Source organism: Budorcas taxicolor, chromosome 13 (assembly GCF_023091745.1).
Source record: "Budorcas taxicolor isolate Tak-1 chromosome 13, Takin1.1, whole genome shotgun sequence".
NCBI classification, from domain to species: Eukaryota; Metazoa; Chordata; class Mammalia; order Artiodactyla; family Bovidae; genus Budorcas; species Budorcas taxicolor.
The window spans coordinates 54,264,218-54,281,007 of record NC_068922.1 but is presented as its reverse complement, the minus strand read 5'-3'; the positions used below and the strand labels follow the sequence as shown (position 1 = coordinate 54,281,007).

General features: G+C 59.6%; 1 protein-coding gene across 1 annotated transcript; it reads left to right on the top strand.

The window, feature by feature from the left end:
* Positions 1 to 850: 850 nt before the first annotated feature.
* Positions 851 to 16,496, top strand: SLC17A9 (solute carrier family 17 member 9). Its single transcript, XM_052651081.1, has 13 exons — positions 851 to 909; positions 6,616 to 6,813; positions 7,043 to 7,182; positions 10,274 to 10,373; positions 11,672 to 11,802; positions 12,304 to 12,400; positions 12,570 to 12,666; positions 13,247 to 13,334; positions 13,984 to 14,018; positions 14,386 to 14,501; positions 15,112 to 15,167; positions 15,313 to 15,342; positions 15,723 to 16,496. The coding sequence occupies exons 1-13, from the start codon at positions 851 to 853 to the stop codon at positions 15,884 to 15,886; spliced, it is 1,311 nt and encodes a 436-aa protein (XP_052507041.1). The 3' UTR covers positions 15,887 to 16,496.
* Positions 16,497 to 16,790: the final 294 nt, after the last annotated feature.

Genomic DNA, 16,790 nt, shown 5'->3' with positions numbered 1-16,790 from the left:
GTGTGACCTGGCCAGGTTCACCAGGCTGCCATGTAGGGGATGGATCCAGGGCGGTGGGGTAGAGGTGGGGTTGTGGGTGTGAAAAGGCAGCAGCTGGGAGAAGCAGAATTGCCCAGAAGTCCACTTGCTGCCTCTGTGGCTGTGCCCACCACCATTCTCTGAAGTTACGAGAATCCCCTCAAGAGCGAGAATCCCCCCAAGAGCGAGAATCCCCCCAAGAGCGAGGATCCAGGTCCTGGCACCTGACAGGAGTCAGAACACTTGGTCCCCTCCGTGGGCTCTGGATCGCCAGGCTTCCCCCTGCGGCTCCAGGGTCCCGGGGCCAGACAGAGCCCACCTTCAAAGACCCATTTTGGAACTGGTTCCCTTCCACTCTTGCTCCCCTTGCAGTGGATGAGACCAACCCCAACTCTCACCTGAGGTGTGCACAGCCCTGCGAGGTGAGGAGCCCCCCATGTGTGGACGGCATGCAGGCTGCCCGCCAGGATCACCGCCGGCTCAACCCCTCCAGGGCCCCATCCTTCCGGCCGGCTGCAGGGGAAGCGCCCGCGCCGTCCGTCTCGGACGTCCGCGGCTCCGCTAGGAGGCCCCGGGGCGCGCAAGCGTTTGCCCCGCCCGCGGGAGCGCCAGGCCAGGCCTCCCCGACGGATGTGAGTGGGACGGGTACCGAGTTGCGGGCCCCGCCCTGCCCGCCCGCCCCCCGCGGTGGCCGTCCGGGGGCGACACGTCCTGGGAGCGCGCCGGACGGAAGCGCCGCTGGGACTGACACGTGGACTTGGGCGGCGCTGCCCGGTGGCTGGGCCGGGCGGGAGCGGCCCCGGACACGCTGCGCCCGCGCCGTCCACGCCCGATGCAGCCGTCCCCGGACGAGACCCGCAGGGACGCGGCGGAGGACACCCAGTGGTCCAGGTGGGGCCGCGTGCGTCGGGAGATGGTCAGGGGAGGGTGCGGGCGTCCTGGGCAGAGACAGCTCCCGCCGGCGGCACCTTTGCTCCGCCTAGGGGCCACGTACCTCTCTGCCGCCTCCCTTCCAACCAGGGCCCGGTTCCCCAGTGCTCCATCTGCAGTCCAGGTCGGGTCTTGGTGGGATGGGAGGGCTGGGGGCAGGGCCTCCCAGCTCATGACCACACACACTGACAGGCCCCAGCCCCCACCTGTGCCCACCCACCCGAGGGTCGCCTGTAGGAGCGCAGTCCGTGGGCTGGGGGCAGGGGGCTACGCTGGAACCTGCAGCAGACACTGACCCCTGCCTTCCTGTGCCAGCTGTGTGATGCACACAAGGTCCCCTGGGGGTGGGGGTTCACTGTACAGGGAGACCTTGGGCAGGTCATGGCCCTGGGCTGGGGGCTCCACCCCCCAGCATGACTCACACAGTGACCAGGAGCAAGAGGACCCCCTCCGGTTCTAGGGGGGCTGAGGTCCCCAAGTTAGTGAACGTCAGGCCCGGCCTCCCCTGACATCCCCCCGCCTGCCCTGAACTGGCCCTGCTTCCAGTGCCGGTTCATCTCCACTTCTGCATCCTCGTGGGCCTGCCTTGTGCCTTCCCCTTCCCCAGCCTCCCAAAGCCAGTCACAGGAAGACCTGAGGAGCCAGGGGCTCCCCGGGGACAGGGCCCAGGGACAGGGGAGCTCTAGAGCCCAAATCACTCACCAGGTGCCAGGTGCCCAGGAGGGCTGCCCACTGGGTGTACCTGCCTCCCACTCACCTGCTTCCTCCCCACCCTGCTGGTTGTCTAGGCGAGGCCTCCTCCCTGGAGCTGACCCAGGAGCCCTGACCCAGAAGCCAACTCAAGTGACAGGAGCTCTGCAGGTGGCTGGGCAGAGGGCTGGAGCTTCTAGAGAGTCCTGTTGCTTTCTAACAGTCTGGCTTTGCCTTCACCACCTCCTTCCCTCCCTGCCTGGTTTGGAAAGGAGCACCTCCAGGCAGGCAGCGGGGTCCTGGGTGGAGTCGTTCACACCCTGTGTGGTTAAAGGTGATGAGAACTGTGACAAAGGGTTGTGGCTACTGTTTGTGGCTGCTGACTGCCGTGTGGACCACCCAGAGGCAGGGCCGTTCCCCAGGGACATACCTGACAGGGCAGCCGGCAGCCTGAGCCCCGCTTCTCTCTGGCCCTTGCCCTCTGTCCCCAGCAGCAAGCACAGTTCCCTTTCCTGAATCAAGGGTCCACGTGACCTCGTGTTTGCTCAACCATGGGTGCTTCTCAGGCATGGGGGCCTTTGGCAGGAAGCAGAAGTTTCTAGAAAAGTTGGGGGCATGGACGAGACTCAGGACTGGGCAGAGTGAGGGGATGAAGGTCTTCGGACTTTTCACGGCTGATCCTGTTGTGACCTTACGTGTTCCCAGCAAGCCCTGCCGGAGACCAGGATTCTGGGTCTGGTGTTCTGATCAGTTGCCACATCTGGGTCGCCTGCCCCAGCAGACTTGCTGGTTCTGTGTCCCCAGCACCTGTGGAGGATGTCCCTTTGCCCGGCCAGCGGCACTGCCTGCCACCTCAGGGACAGGGCTGCGGGTCCTCCAGAGCCCTAGGAGGAAGCCCATAGCACCCGGCCCTCCAGCTTCTGTGGGGGTCCCCAGTCTGGCGCCTTAAGCTCAGGGCCAACCGGTGGTCTGGAAGCTGATGCCTTTCCTGAACTCTCGGTGCCCTGCCAGCCTTCCAGAGTAGGCCAGTCTCAGCCGGCCTTCCCCGGTTTCCAACTGGACTTCCCACCCAGAGAGCAAACAGATCCAGGCTCCTGGAGTGCTGGCAAATTGCATCCAAAGGAGGGGCAGGTGTGCCGGGGGCGCGGTCCCATCTATGCAGGTGACCCTTCATAGCTTTGGCCACAGAAAGGAACAAAGCTTCCTTTTTAAAGGCACCTTCTGGCTGTGGCTGTTCGTGGAAGTCAGAAGCCCTGCTCCCCTGCGCCTGGGCTCGCAGGGCTCACCTGTAGGCTGTGGAGGTCACCCTGCGCCAACCTCTGAGGCTCATGGACCTGCATTCACCAGTCCTCTGCCCGCTCCTGCCAGCTGGGCTGCCGTGCCAGGCTAGGAAAGTGGGGGCAAGAGGGGGGACTGGAGGCATCATTTCCACGGTCAGAGCCCCAGAGGAGACAGTCCTTGAGCTCTTCTGGGGTTGCTGAGCCAGTGCTTCCTGTGGCCTCCTTGGCCTTCCTGATGCCCCTCCCCTGTCCTACCCCCACACCCCACTCACAGTCTGGTTCTGTCAAGAAAATTACCATTTGGGGCCACTAGGCCCCAGGAGAGTCCTCAACCTGCCCTGTGGGGTGCTGCCCCCGCTTCACCTCTCGAGAGAGAGGCAGCCGCCAGACCTGCCCCATCAGCCACTGCGCTGCTATCCCCACTTCTGAGTCATTCCAGTCACACTTTGCCAACCAGGAAGGAAGGTGGGGGCACGATGGCCTCTCCCTGGTCACTGAGGGTCACTAGGCAGTTTCCAAGGGGGCACCTGCCCCCAACCAGTCGAGTGGATGGCTCCTGGGAGTGTAGAATGGCGGGCCTTCCAGCACGGGAAACTTTCCCACTGGACTCATAGGAAGCTCTAATATAAAATGTAAATTGTCACAGAATGCTGCCCAGGAGCCCCATCCTTGCCTCTCCTCAGGGCACCTAGAGACCAGAGACGCAGCATGAAATCTGTGGTCCAGTGCACCCGGGGAAACTGAGGCCCAGGGAAAGGGGGGCTCCCCCAGGCAGGCTGGGGCCCAGAGTAGCACCCAAGTGTCTCCTTGGGAGAGTTGCTCATCACATCAGACCATCCCCTTCGTTCAGAGCTAACAGCACTTTGGACAGTAATTCCCAGACTCCTAACTGGCAAACACGACCCTCTGGGGAAGCAGGCTGGGCTTATGCCCCTCAAGTCCCCTCGAGTGGAGGTCTGTCTCCACTGGTGGGATTGCAGGACCCCACAGCCTCCAGCTGTGGGGGCAGCAGCTGGATGATGTCGCCCTAAGCCTCCCCTCACCCAGGGCCTCTGCAAGCCTGAGACACAGAAAGGCTCCCCATCTCATTTCCCGGCCTGTGGGAAAGTGCACTAAGTTGCAGGGTGAGCTGAACGGGGTTGGGGGAGAAATGCTGGCAGGAGGTGGATGCTGTTGCCAAGCCTCCCCCGGCCCCACCCCCCAAGTCAATGGCTCCTTGTTGAGGCTTCAAGTGCTGGCAGTCACCCTGCTAGTCATTGACCTGTGAAGGAGACAGGCGTCAGGGGAATGAGCCTGTCTTCACCCAGGAAACTGAAGCTCAGGAGGCCTGGTGGCTGGGCCCGTGTCCCCCCGACGTGGCTGCTCTTGCCCCAGATGGCAGTGGCCATGACCTGGAGATAATGGACATGGCCCATCGTGCCCATTTCCCAGGCTCCTGGTGTGCGTGACGCCCACTGGCTCAGGGCACAAAGTTGCACTCAGGGCCTCTGAGATCTCTTACTCCTGGGAGGCGTCCAGGCAAGGGCTCCGGCCCTCCCAGGGCTGGTCCTGGCCTCACCCTGGACTGTCCTCCAAGGCAGCCTCAGCCTGGGGGGATGCCACAGGGAGGGGATCTGCTCCCGTGTCCACAGATGGAGTCCAAGCTTCTGCCGTCCTTGGCCCCTCTTGCTGTCTTCAGGTCAGTGTCCAGCGAGGCAGCCAAGGGAGCCCCCGCCAGACAGGGGTTCAAAGATTTGAATGGGCTTGGGGCGCAAGGGTGAGACTCCAGGGTCCTGGCTCATCTCCCAGGTTTGAGGTCCCTGGCATCCTCTGTTCCTTTTTTTTTTTCCGACACTACTGCATGACTTGTGGGATCTTAGTTTCCCAACCAGGGGTTGAAACCCACCTCCCACCCCACCCCCCTATTCCTGATCACTGGACCACAGGAGAATTCCCTCTCTTGGACATGGGTTTGGGTAGACTTCAGCAGTTGGTGATGGACAGGGAGGCCTGGCATATTGCGGTTCATGGGGTCGCAAAGAGTCGGAAACAACTGAGTGACTGAACTGAACTGAACTGTTCTGAGAACTGCCCGTGCACTCCTGCCGATCTTGCCTGCCCAGTAGCCTGCCCAAGGCCTTACAGCACTGATGCCTTGGCCCCTTTCCGCCAGGCCTGGGGGTGTGGGGGGGGCGGCAGACTTGAAGCCTCTGCCCTGTCTCCTCCTCACAATCTGAGCAGCATCTCACTCCCTCACCCCCCAACCTCACCCCTGCCCTAGGAGAACCCTTGCCCCAGTTAGGCAGGTGAACCCAGGTGTAAGCAGGACACCCGAGACACCCCCTCAAGGCTGCCTCAAGGCCTCCCCACTCTCCTGACCGCCCCCCCCCCACCTCACCCCTGCCCCAGGAAAACCCTTGCCCCAGTTAGGCAGGTGAGCCCAGGTGTAAGCAGGACACCCGAGACACCCCCTCAAGGATGCCTCAAGGCCTCCCCACTCTCCTGACCCCCCCAACCTCACCCCTGCCCCAGGAGAACCCTTGCCCCAGTTAGGCAGGTGAGCCCAGGTGTATGAAGTATCCCCAAGGCACCCCAAGGCTGCCTCAAGGCCTCCCCAACTCCTGAACTCCCCACCGCTGTGATGCCTGCAGGGGATATCCCCACATTGCACAAAGACATCACAAGTCACTAGTGGTGCCCTCCCCCTCCCCCCACAGAAAGGGCACTGAGGCTCTTCTCTCTCTCATTTAAAAATCCCACCACCCCCGTCTCATCTTTAAGAACAGTTGTAGATTGGATCAAGAAGATCCCCTGGAGGAGGGCCTGGCAACCCACTCCAGTATTCTTGCCTGGAGAATCCCATAGACAGAGGAGTCCGGAGGTTATAGTCCCAAAGTAGGGTCTCAAACAGTTGGACATGACTAAAGCGACTTAGTATGCATGCACAGATTTACAGAGCTACCATGAAGCTGGTAAGACTTCCCTGTGCTCCACACCAGAGTCCCCTTTTCACATCCCAGATCAGTGTCCATTTGTCACTGTCTATGGACTGCCGTGGACAGTACTGCCACCAAGCCACACTTGTTTGTGTCCTGCACTTCTCCCTGATGTCCTGGGATGCCTCTTCCCACCCTACCTCAGACCAGGGTCCCATAGGCGCTGAGCCCCTGGGCTCCTGTCTCTGGCTTCTCCTGATTTGGTGACTGATAATTGAGGAGTGCTGGCCAGGAGTTTGGAGGACAGTCCTAGTATGGATATTGTCTGGCAACCTTCCTAGAAGTTCGAGGCTGCCTCCCTGCTGCCCAGGCTCCTCCAAGGGGCCTCTGGCCTCCATGGCATGCTGGCCACCTCACACCACTTTCCCCTGAGTCCCCTGCTGAGCAGACCCAGCTTTCCTGGGGGCCTTGCAGGGGCTACGGCACTGCTCCTACCCCTGCTCTGCCTCAATTGGGGTCCTCTTGCCAGCCCGTTGCCTCCTTGGCGGGTTACACTTGGTCTGTGGAAACCGAGTCCCCGTGTCCTGGAGCACTGGATCTCCCGCACCGTAGCTTATTAACCTGCCCTCACTGGCCACCACGTGCTCCCACCTCCGCTGTTTCAGGGACCTCATGCATCGTTTCTAGCATCTGCCTGTTCCTCCCAGGAGTCACCAGACATGGACAGGTGGGTGTTCAAGAGGTGGCTGAGCTGTCCCTCACATCAGCCTCTCTCTCCCCAGGCCTGAGTGCCAGGTATGGACAGGGACACTGCTGCTGGGCACATGCCTGCTCTACTGCGCCCGCGTCAGCATGCCTGTCTGCGCCGCCTCCATGAGCCAGGACTTCGGCTGGAACAAGAAAGAGGCCAGCGTCGTGCTCAGCAGCTTCTTCTGGGGCTATTGCCTGACTCAGGTGGTGGGCGGCCACCTGGGGGACCGGTAATCCCTGCCCCCCAGGCAAGGCTGGGGGAGGGGGCTCCTAGGAAGGGAATGTGGGGACTGGGAGACCTGAGGTCCAAGTGGGGGTGAGCTGGGCCAGCACTCAGCTGTCTTGGGATGCTTGGCAGGCAGGGACCCTGCCCCCTCCTCAGCAGGATCTCCTAGTCCAGCCCATCCTGGCAACCTGGCCACACGGCTCCTCATGGCCACCCTTTCGTCCCCATTGCAGGATCGGCGGCGAGAAGGTCATACTACTCTCGGCTTCTGCCTGGGGCTTCATCACCGTGGCCACTCCCCTGCTCGCACACCTTGGCAGCGCCCACCTGGCCTTCATGACCTTCTCTCGCATCCTCACCGGCTTGCTCCAAGGTAGGGGGCTCAAGCACAGCAGAGCAAGGGATTGTGTGCACATATGTGTGTGTGCATGTGTACCTGTGCGTATGGGCGTGTGTTCAGGCAGGTGCTCCTGAGTAAGCGTACGTGTCCTTGTGTGGGGGCCTGTGTATGGTATGCCTCAAAGTCTGCCTCAAATCACAGCGGGTGCATCAGCACCCAGGGCTGCTGCTGGTGAGGCCACGCCCGGTGGGGCAGGCAGTCAGTGGAGGACCATTCCCACTGGCGCGCAGCCAGCTCTGTCTCACACCCCTGCACCGGTGTTTGTCTGTGCGCTGATGCCTTGGCACCCGAGCACTTTCTGTTTTCTAGAGTCACTTCACAGGCTGGCTGGCACCTTCTAATGTCACATGTCCTCCTGCCACAAAGTCTGCTCCAGGGATCTGGTGGCCACCAGGCTGCCTCGTGGTGCTGTCAGCTCCACCACGGGGATGTGCCCAGTTGGAGGCCACACCCCACACTGGCTGGGCCAGTGGGCAGAGGGATGGCAACATTCCCAAGACCTCTGGGTCTCATGCTTTGGGGACGTTACGCTTCTAGAGAGAGGCGTCCTCAAAGACCTCTGGGGGGCGGGGCGGGGGGGGTTGGTGGCAGGGTCTCGCACCTTCCCTCCAGGGGTAGAATGACCTTCTGAGCTCCTGCCCTACCCCAGCCTGACATCTGACAGGATACACCCCCTTCCTTACCATATCTCCCGCTTCCCAGAGCCCAGGCCAGGGGTAGGCTTGTTTCCAGCCCACACCACCAGGATCCCAGACATCCTGGACTGGGCCTCTACCTGCTTCCTGATCAGCCCCATCAGACAAGCCTACAGGTGGTCCTCGTGCTCCAGGCAGTCCAGCAGCTGTGCTCCTTCCAACTCATCCCACGTGACCATGGCTAGTACTGTCTGTCCTGCAGCTGAGGCAGGACTGAGCTGTGTGACACCTGGCTGGGGGCTGCCCACTGCACCCGGCTGGGTGGCCGTCAGCTCAGCTGTTTCTTCCCATCTTCCTAGGAGACAGAAGGACTTCTCTGTGTGGCCTGTTACAGTGAAAAGACCAGGGGTCCAGGGGCAATTCTCACCCTGGGTGACCAGCACTTGGTGTGGGCAGTGCTGGGTCCCAAAGGGAAGGTGGGGGCCATGTCCTGTCCTAGTGCCTGACCTCTGAGCTTCTCCTGGGTGCTTTTGGAGAAAAACCCAGTGTAACAGGCAACAGTTGCAGCCCCCCAGTACAGTTTTTTCTTTTTTTTTTTCAAAACTAGAGTTTGAAATAATTATAGCTTCACAGGAAGTTGCAATGCAAGGTGTAGGGAGGCCCCGAGCTGCCCCCCGCCCCCCCCCCCCCAACCTCCCTGTAGTGACATATCCCATAGCTACAGGGCAATGTCGCAGCCAGGACCCGGCATTGTGGTCCCTCAAGGCCGTTCAGGTCTCACATTCGTGCACCGTGTGTGTTAGTGTGTGCACTTGTCATGTGTGTGCATGATCCCCCATGTTGATGCCAGGACTCTGGAGCCCTTGAGAGCCGGCGTAGATCCCCTCCACACCACCCCCAACTGCCGGGGTCCAGCCCCAGTGGATCCAGGGAATTTGAAGCGGGGATGGCGTTGACGAGGAGAAACTTATTTATTTATTAATATAGAAATACAAGATTAGATTAGGAAGAAATAGTATAGTAGGAAATTTAGGTGGAGAAAAAGAGGCTGAATAACTTGGTTTACGGGGAAAACCAATAAGACCTCGAGAGAAGAGGTTTGCACCATCTACGTTAGGCCACTGGCGCCCACTTGAATATCGAAGGGTGCCCCGCCTTAGGCTCCCTTTCGCGTGGATCTTAGCAGCCAGGGAAAGTAAGTAGACGTGGTGAGCCTCCCCGCTCCAGATGGGAATTCAGCCGAAAAAGGGAAGAAAAGAATGACATGGGGAAGCCCAGCATCAGTGCAAGACTCCAAAGACTCCACTTTCAAAATCAGCTTATATACCCCAAGTTGTACATAAAGAAATAATGGAATATGCAGAGTTATGCAGGGGCAGCAGTCCTGACCCTCATTGAGACAAACAAGGCTTTCTTTTTGCATACCGTCCCGTATACAAAAGGTCTCAGGTGGTTTACATTATCTTCTGGCCAAGAGGCCTGTTAACATTTTTATGGCTCTCTTCCTGGATAATTGTCTATCAACCAGAAAATTCCTTTTCCCTAGAAGTGTTTTTTCTTTACTCTGCATCACCCTCAAAGTACTAAATAAAGTTACATTCCTGTAGGACAAATGTGCAGTGGGTTATAACGAAGAAAGTACTTAACTCAAAGATCTAGTGTTGCTAACACCAGGGCTACTACCTGTTTTTCTATATACCAACTATCTCTACAAATAAAGGATATGAAAATTTGGCAGCAAGTATTGGCTCAACAAATGAAACCTTTGATCAGTCCTATTCTAATGAGTTTGACTCCTCGGAAGCCCCTACATTCCCAGGATGTTTTAAGCTTCCCGTGCCTCCTGCGGTCAGGAGGCCGCAAACAATCACACGCGCAGCTGTACGAGTCCTGCAGGCAGGCTAGAAAGCCATCAGAGGGGTTTTGGGATTGAAACACTCGTATTATGCCCAGGAGATTTATTATCTAAAAGCTCTAATTTTTTCCAGAAAAAGGTGATGGGGGGACAGCCCCCTGTTAATGACAGAAGAGTAGGTGGAAAGCATAACACAGTAAAGCAGGCAGACTCTGGTCTTGGGGGGTGGATGCTCAGGAAATTCCAGGGGGAACCCCTGAAGCCTGATCACGTCCTTGCGTTTTGTCAGGCTTCCTTCCGCATGACCTTGTCACGGGCGGGATTCCTCACGCTGGCCCCCGGCACCCAACCGCCCCAGCTGAGTGTCTCCTTGGCCAAGTGTCAGGAAAAGCCCAGATCCACTGTCCCGGGGGTGATGCAAGGAGGAAGGAGACCTGGGCTTGGACAATCACCCAGGGCCCCTGGTGCTTCCAGCCCATCTCTCATGGTTCGACCTGCTGCCCTGGTGGGCCTCGTGGGCCACCTGGCTTGGGACACAGCTCCACAAGGCCCCTTCCTTCTCCACCTGCTCCAGGGGTTTACTTCCCTGCGCTGACCAGCCTGCTGTCCCAGAAGGTGCGGGAGAGTGAGCGAGCCTTCACCTACAGCACCGTGGGGGCCGGCTCCCAGTTCGGGTAAGTCCCAGCCTGGGGCTGGTGGGGACAGGCCACTCGTGCGAATGCCACAGGGCAATGCATGTTCAGTGATGGTGACACATGGAGAGTCTGCTCCTGGAGGCACTTGCTGCCCAACCCCCACCACCACTGTGTCTGCTCTGTCTCCCTGGGGCCGATGGGCTTTGGGGCTTTTGCCCACTTACATTCCCTTCCTTCTGCACTGACAGAACTGGATGGGGGCCGTCCCCATGGGGGAGGTGGCCTGCATTTGCTTTAGAGTGCACCCATCATGGTCCAGTCATGACAGATCTGATCCTGTGTCCCTCCCCACTGCATGTCCCCCAGAGCACCAGACCCTCCATGGGGTGTCTTGCTGTCCTAATGGGGCTTCACAACCCCTGGGTTCAGAGCCTCACTTCACTGCTGCTGAGTTCCAGGCAAGAATGCAGAGGGGCCAGGGGTTCCTGTCGGGGTGCTGAGAGCTGCCCAGATGGAAACCCTGGGTGCCCAGTGAAACGTGAATTTCAGAGAAGCAACATGAGACAAATCACACCAAAAAAGGTTCATAGTGCATCTGAAATCCCATCTCACTGGGTGATCTGGACCTGTTGGGTGGGAGCAGGTAGAAGGGAGACACAGGGAGAGACCATGCACACCCCCCTCCCCTCAGATGGGGAAATGGAGGCTCAAAGCAGAAGATAGCCTCCACAGGCCTTGATGGGAAGCTTTTTCCTTCTTTTTTCCTCTTTAAGCATCTCCTGGTTGAGCCTCGGCTGATGGGGTCAGTGGGGAGAAGCTCCTGGACAGACAGGCCAGCCTGTGGCGGGGAGGCCCCCAGGACACAGGATCAACAGGACACAGGGAGGCGGTTGGGTTTGGAAGTTGTTTCTGCGTTTAGAAGTCTTTTTGAAATTTCATCCTCTCTGATAACGAGGAGCTGAAAAACAACGTGGAGGTTTTATGTCAGCGAATTCTTGTCACCACTGTCTTCTCGTTGCCTTTTTTTATTTTAAAAAGATTAACATGCAAATGTGGGCCAACTGAAGGCCTAGTAGGGAGATCCTAGAGCAAAGCAGGGCCCCTGTGCCATGTTATGGCTGCGTGGCTGTGCCTGAGTCCACGCCGGCCTGTGGCATCAGAATGCCCTCCAGCTCGCACCCCTAGCATCCCACACGGAGCCTGCCCTCTTGGGCAGCTGCTCCACAGATGACACGGTGCCCTGTTTTCCAGGGACTCAGCTCACACAGGGTGGGGTCCAAGAGGCAGCTCTGGCCCCAGTGAAGCGAGGGTTCTGGCCACAACCACTTTCTTTGCAGGACGCTGGTGACCGGGGCTGTGGGCTCCCTGCTCCTGGACTGGTATGGCTGGCCAAGCGTCTTCTACTTTTCGGGCGGGCTCACCCTGCTGTGGGTGGGTTACGTGTACAGGTGTCTCCTAAGTGAGAGAGGTATGTACCGCTCCCCAGGGAGATTGGGAGGCCTGGTGCCCTCCTGGTGCCTCATCCCCTCCAGGGAGGTGCCACTGAACCCCGAGAGCAGGTGGGCCTGAGGACCCAGGGCTGCAGCTCTGCCCTCCAGAGAAGAAGGATCCCCCAGTTAGAGAGGACGCCTGCTCCCTGAGTCTCATCTGGGCTATGGTCAAGTCTGGGAATGTTGGATGAATGCAGGCATGCAGGGGCTACTCGGCCAGCACAGGCCGTTTGCAGGGGAAGTGGTGGCCTCCGGTGACAGGAGTGGGGCCTGGGAGGTTTGAGGGCTCGGGGGACAGATGGTCAGCACTAATGTCCACCCCTGAAGGCAAGTGCTGCCGACCCCAGGCACTGGCAGAGAGGGTGTACAGCCCCTACGCACAGTCAGGGGCCCACAAGCTGCCCCCAGCATCTGGTCTCTGGGAGCAGGTCCATCCTCCCACCTGGATGGCTTTCACGTGGACCTGCCTCCCCCTTCAGATCTCATCCTGGCCCTGGGCATCCTGGCACAAGGCCTGCCCGTGTCCAGACACACCAAGGTGCCCTGGAAACAGCTCTTCCGAAAGCCTTCTGTCTGGTGAGCGGGCTGCTGTGGGGACAGGGTTTGGGGGCCTGGATCCACCGCCACAGGGGAGCGGCCGGCATGGAGGCGGCTCCACTCTGGGCTCCCCGCTCCCAGCCCCTGGCCACCCTGGTGTGGGGACGGGCTCCAGGTGTGGATGCTGAGCCTGGTGCCCGCCCCCCAGGGCAGCCATCGTCTCCCAGCTCTCAGCGGCCTGCTCCTTCTTCATCCTCCTCTCCTGGCTGCCGACCTTCTTTAAGGAGACCTTCCCCAGCTCCAAGGTGGGTTGGCCACCAGACAGCTCGCAGGGTGGGGGGCACTGCAAGGCATGTGCAGAGAGCTGGGTTCCTTCCACCCAGGCTCTGGCAGTTCTGACACCGTGTGGCTCAGCGCCAGAGCCGGGGTGCAGCCGGAGAGGCCCAGCTGCTGCCCTGTCTGCCCACCCAACTGTGGACAGTCCTTCCTGGGGTTGGGGGACATGCAGGGTTCCTGATGTGGGCACAGATGTCCTGCAGTCAGCCTGGCTGGCTTCACCCCAGCCGCCCAGCCACCAGACCTCCTGGTGAGCAGGAACTTCGGGTCACACACTCTGGGCAGGACGCAATCCCCAGCTCTGCCCCCACCCTGTGGGGAGCCACGAGGGAGCTCCTGCTCACAGGGGAGACGGCACCAGTAGTGCTTGGTCCATGTCAGGGATGGATTAGGGTCTGGGAGGCTGGGCTGGGAGGCCTAGCCTGTGGGCAGAGGAGAGACTTACTGCACAGTGGTCATGGGCAGCGGCCACCCCACCCCTTTGTCCTCTCCGGAGGGCCAGGTGCCCATTCTGGACGCCTCTTAGGTCCCTCCACTCCCTCCCTCCAGGGCTGGGTCTTCAACGTGGTGCCCTGGCTGGTGGCCATTCCCGCCAGTCTGCTCAGCGGGCTTCTCTCCGACCATCTCATCAATCAGGGTGAGCCCTGGGGGAGGGGAGGGGGGCATCCCTCCTGGGTGCCGCTGTAGCAAAGAGGAGGCCACAACCCTGAGGACTGGCCATGATGTGGGTCCCCGGTCCAGAGAGCCAGCCCTGGGGGCCCTGGTGCCCGGATCCCAGCCTCACAGCCAATGGCTGCCTCCAGCCTGCCACCTCCCTAGTCTGTTCCCCATGAAGGGGACATAGTCGCCGTGGAGCAGTCGATTCTCCCACCTAGGTGCTAAACGCAGTCCCCCTGGTGGGGTCAGAGCACAGACCTGCACACCCATGCCCCGAGGATGACTGTCTCGCAGGCACACTCCCCATGACCCTGCCCTACATGGCCTTAAATGTCAGTCTTGTCCTCATCCCCAAAGGAACCACGCACTCACTGAGGGAAAAGTAGAAAATTTGCAGAAACACAAAGAAAACATTTTGTAATCACTGAGGGACTTGGTTTGCCCGGCATCTAAGTGCACACACACACTCATACACGTGTGCACATGGCTCAGATGACGCAGGCGGTCCCCCGCGAGCCCGGCCCGGCCCTCCTCTCCCCGCAGCCCTGCCGGGTGGGACCCTTCCGGATACCGTCAGGGGTGGGGCAGCACAGATGGCCAGCAGGACGCTCTGGTCTCCCCCTGTCCAGGTTACAGGACCATCACCGTTCGGAAGTTCATGCAGGTAGGAAGGTCCTGAGACCGCTCTCTCCCGACTCTCTCCCGCTCTCACCCTGTTTTGCTCCCGGGGCCCCTGACCTAGAAGGTGGCTAGTGTGGTACAGCGGCTGGAGGGCTCCCTGGGTCAGCTATGGGGACTGGTCTGGCCGACTGAGGCCCTTCCTTGAGCCCCGGTGCCCATTTCTGGGCCTGGGTCTGCGCTCATCGACTAGGGCTTGTCTGGCTGCAGCTAGCATGGCCAGCTGGTTAGTGTAGCCTTGTTCCGTGTCCTCCGGGCAGGCCCAACCTGAGAGGGAGCCCCACCCACCCTCATTCAGGGCAGCCCAGGAAGGCCCAAGGCTCCCGCCACGTCCCTACTTGTCTCTCCTGCAGGTGATGGGCCTTGGCCTGTCCAGTGTTTTTGCCCTGTGTCTGGGCCACACGTCGAGCTTTTGTAACTCCGTGGTGTTTGCGTCAGCCTCCATTGGCCTCCAGACCTTCAACCACAGGTGAGGGCCAGGTGCCTCATCCGCCAGAGCCCCCCATGCCGCCTCTGGGATCCCGGGTCCTGGGTGCAAGGGAGGAGCCCTGTGGTTGGTGGTGCAGTGACGTGGAGGGTGGGCAGTGACAGGTGACAAGTGAGCCACAAGGCGAAGAGGAATGGAGCCGGTGAGGACCTGGGCTTTTTGGGAAAACGAAGCGGTGTTTGGGCAGGGGCCAGCAGAGGAGATGCTGATCTCTGAGCAGCATCCTCTGAGCCAAAGGTGGGGCTCCAGCCTCATGTCCCACAACCTGCTCTGCAGGCCCCCAACCTGCACTGCAGCTCAGCGTTTAATCAGGAAAACAGCTCTGAATTGTTCTGAGTTGGAACTTGATGTCGTTTTCCAAATTATTGGGCAGCAAAGTGTGTGTGCACTTAAGTAAGCTTGCCTCCCATCTTATTTCATCCTGGGAGTGGGTCCCGTGCCATCACCACTGCTGAGCTGGGGCTGACCTCCTGGTGTGGTGGGCAGGCCTGGCTGGCCTCTGGGATCCAGGTGATCAGAAGAGCTATGGCTGGCGTGGTGGCTGGCAGCCATCCTGTGGTCACTCGCCCTCGTTCTCTTCTCTTTCCTGCAGCGGCATTTCTGTTAATATCCAGGATCTGGCCCCTTCCTGTGCCGGCTTTCTGTTTGGTAAGGACCACAGGCCCTCTTTGAATAGGAAGTAGCTGCCCCATCCTGCTCAGGGCCCCTAGGACCTATCCCTGGGCAGGTGGGCTGTAGGAGGGTTCCAGTGGGCTTCCACTGACCAATCCTCATTCTCCCTGTCCTATTCCAGGAGTGGCCAACACAGCCGGGGCCTTGGCAGGTGAGAGGTGGGCTGGGATCCCCTGCCTGCGGGTATCAAGCTGCCCCCTTCCGTGTCCTCCCACCCTCTGCCTCAGCCCTCAGGATGGGGCGTGGTACCCCTTGGAGGGTCCCAAAGTGTTAGAGCAGTTGGGGGGAGCTCAGACCCTGGAGCTAGCTGCAGGGCAAGAATAGAACTGCCTTCCGTGGTGTTCACACTCAGTGACATGGAACTCCTGCACATGTGCGGGTCCTCAGAGGCTGAGGACTGGATTGCATTGACAGGGCTGGTGCCCTCAGGGCCCCTAGCTTCTCTCCACACTATCCTCGCAGGGGCTGGACAGCCTGTCCTCAAGCCGGCCTGTCTGTCCCCCAACCGGCCCGTCCCCTCTTGCGGTACAGGTGTAGTGGGCGTGTGCCTGGGCGGCTACCTCATCGAGACCACGGGCTCCTGGACATCTGTGTTCAACCTAGTGGCCGCCATCAGCAGCTTGGGGCTGTGCACCTTCCTTGTGTTTGGGAAGGCCCAGCGGGTGGACCTGAGCCCCGCCCATGAGGACCTCTAGCCGCCCTGACCTACATCCCTGAGGACCCTTGGGCCATTAGCAGGGAACTGGGCCCTGCTTAGGGCCCCTTTGCTCCTGGCCCTAAAGGGAGGGAGCCTCAGCCCAGGGGGGTGTGGCCTGCTTCCCCTGCCCATGGGGGTCACACCCTTCTTCCAGTTGGTGAAACTTCAGTGTGGGTGAATTAGTATCTTTAGTAGCAGGAGCTTCATGACAGACACAGGCTATTCTGTGTGGATTCATATGTGCGCCATGCGGGAATCCCTCCCTGGGGTCATGTTGGTGCAGGGCGGGTGGTCAACTGAAGTCTCCCCCCAGAACCTCCTTGGCTTTGTGTTTCGGCACTGGGGGCCAGATCATGCTCTGGAGAGGGCCGTCCTATGCACTTTAGGGTCTTCAGCAGTATCCCTGGCCCCCATCCACCAGACAGGCCCCTAGTCCCAACAGCCAGCCCTGCCTCCTGACATGACCAAGTGTCCCCAGAGGACCTGTCCCTGGTGCCCCTCCAGTGAATCCCTGGTCACTGCTGATGGACCTGCTCCCCTAGTGCCTCGTGAGGGTGTGTGGGCACCCCTCCTGGGCAGGACACACCCTGCCAGTGAAACCCCCTGTCCTCCTTGTCTTTCTTCCTCCCTGTTTACAGTAGAGGGGCCAATTGTCTTACAGATTAATAATAGACTCTGCAAGATGTATATGTAGAAAAAAGAAACTATGAGAATATGGAAAATCACATCAAAGCCTTATTTAAATTATGACTATTAAACTATTTAAAAGAAGACCATTATGTCATTTAACACTCTATTTATAAAAAGAATAAACACATGTTAAAGATTTATGTCATTCATTCAAGGAAACCCGCAAAGTGTTACAAACAATTCAAGGAAAACATCACGAACAGACAGACACA

Excerpts from the sequence above, each read along its gene's own strand:
- SLC17A9 (XM_052651081.1), top strand. The coding sequence starts at position 851 with ATGCAGCCGTCCCCGGACGAGACCCGCAGGGACGCGGCGGAGGACACC. Across the intron at positions 12,667-13,246 it reads AGACCTTCCCCAGCTCCAAG|GGCTGGGTCTTCAACGTGGT; the intron begins GTGGGTTGGCCA and ends CCCTCCCTCCAG. Across the intron at positions 15,343-15,722 it reads CACAGCCGGGGCCTTGGCAG|GTGTAGTGGGCGTGTGCCTG; the intron begins GTGAGAGGTGGG and ends CTTGCGGTACAG.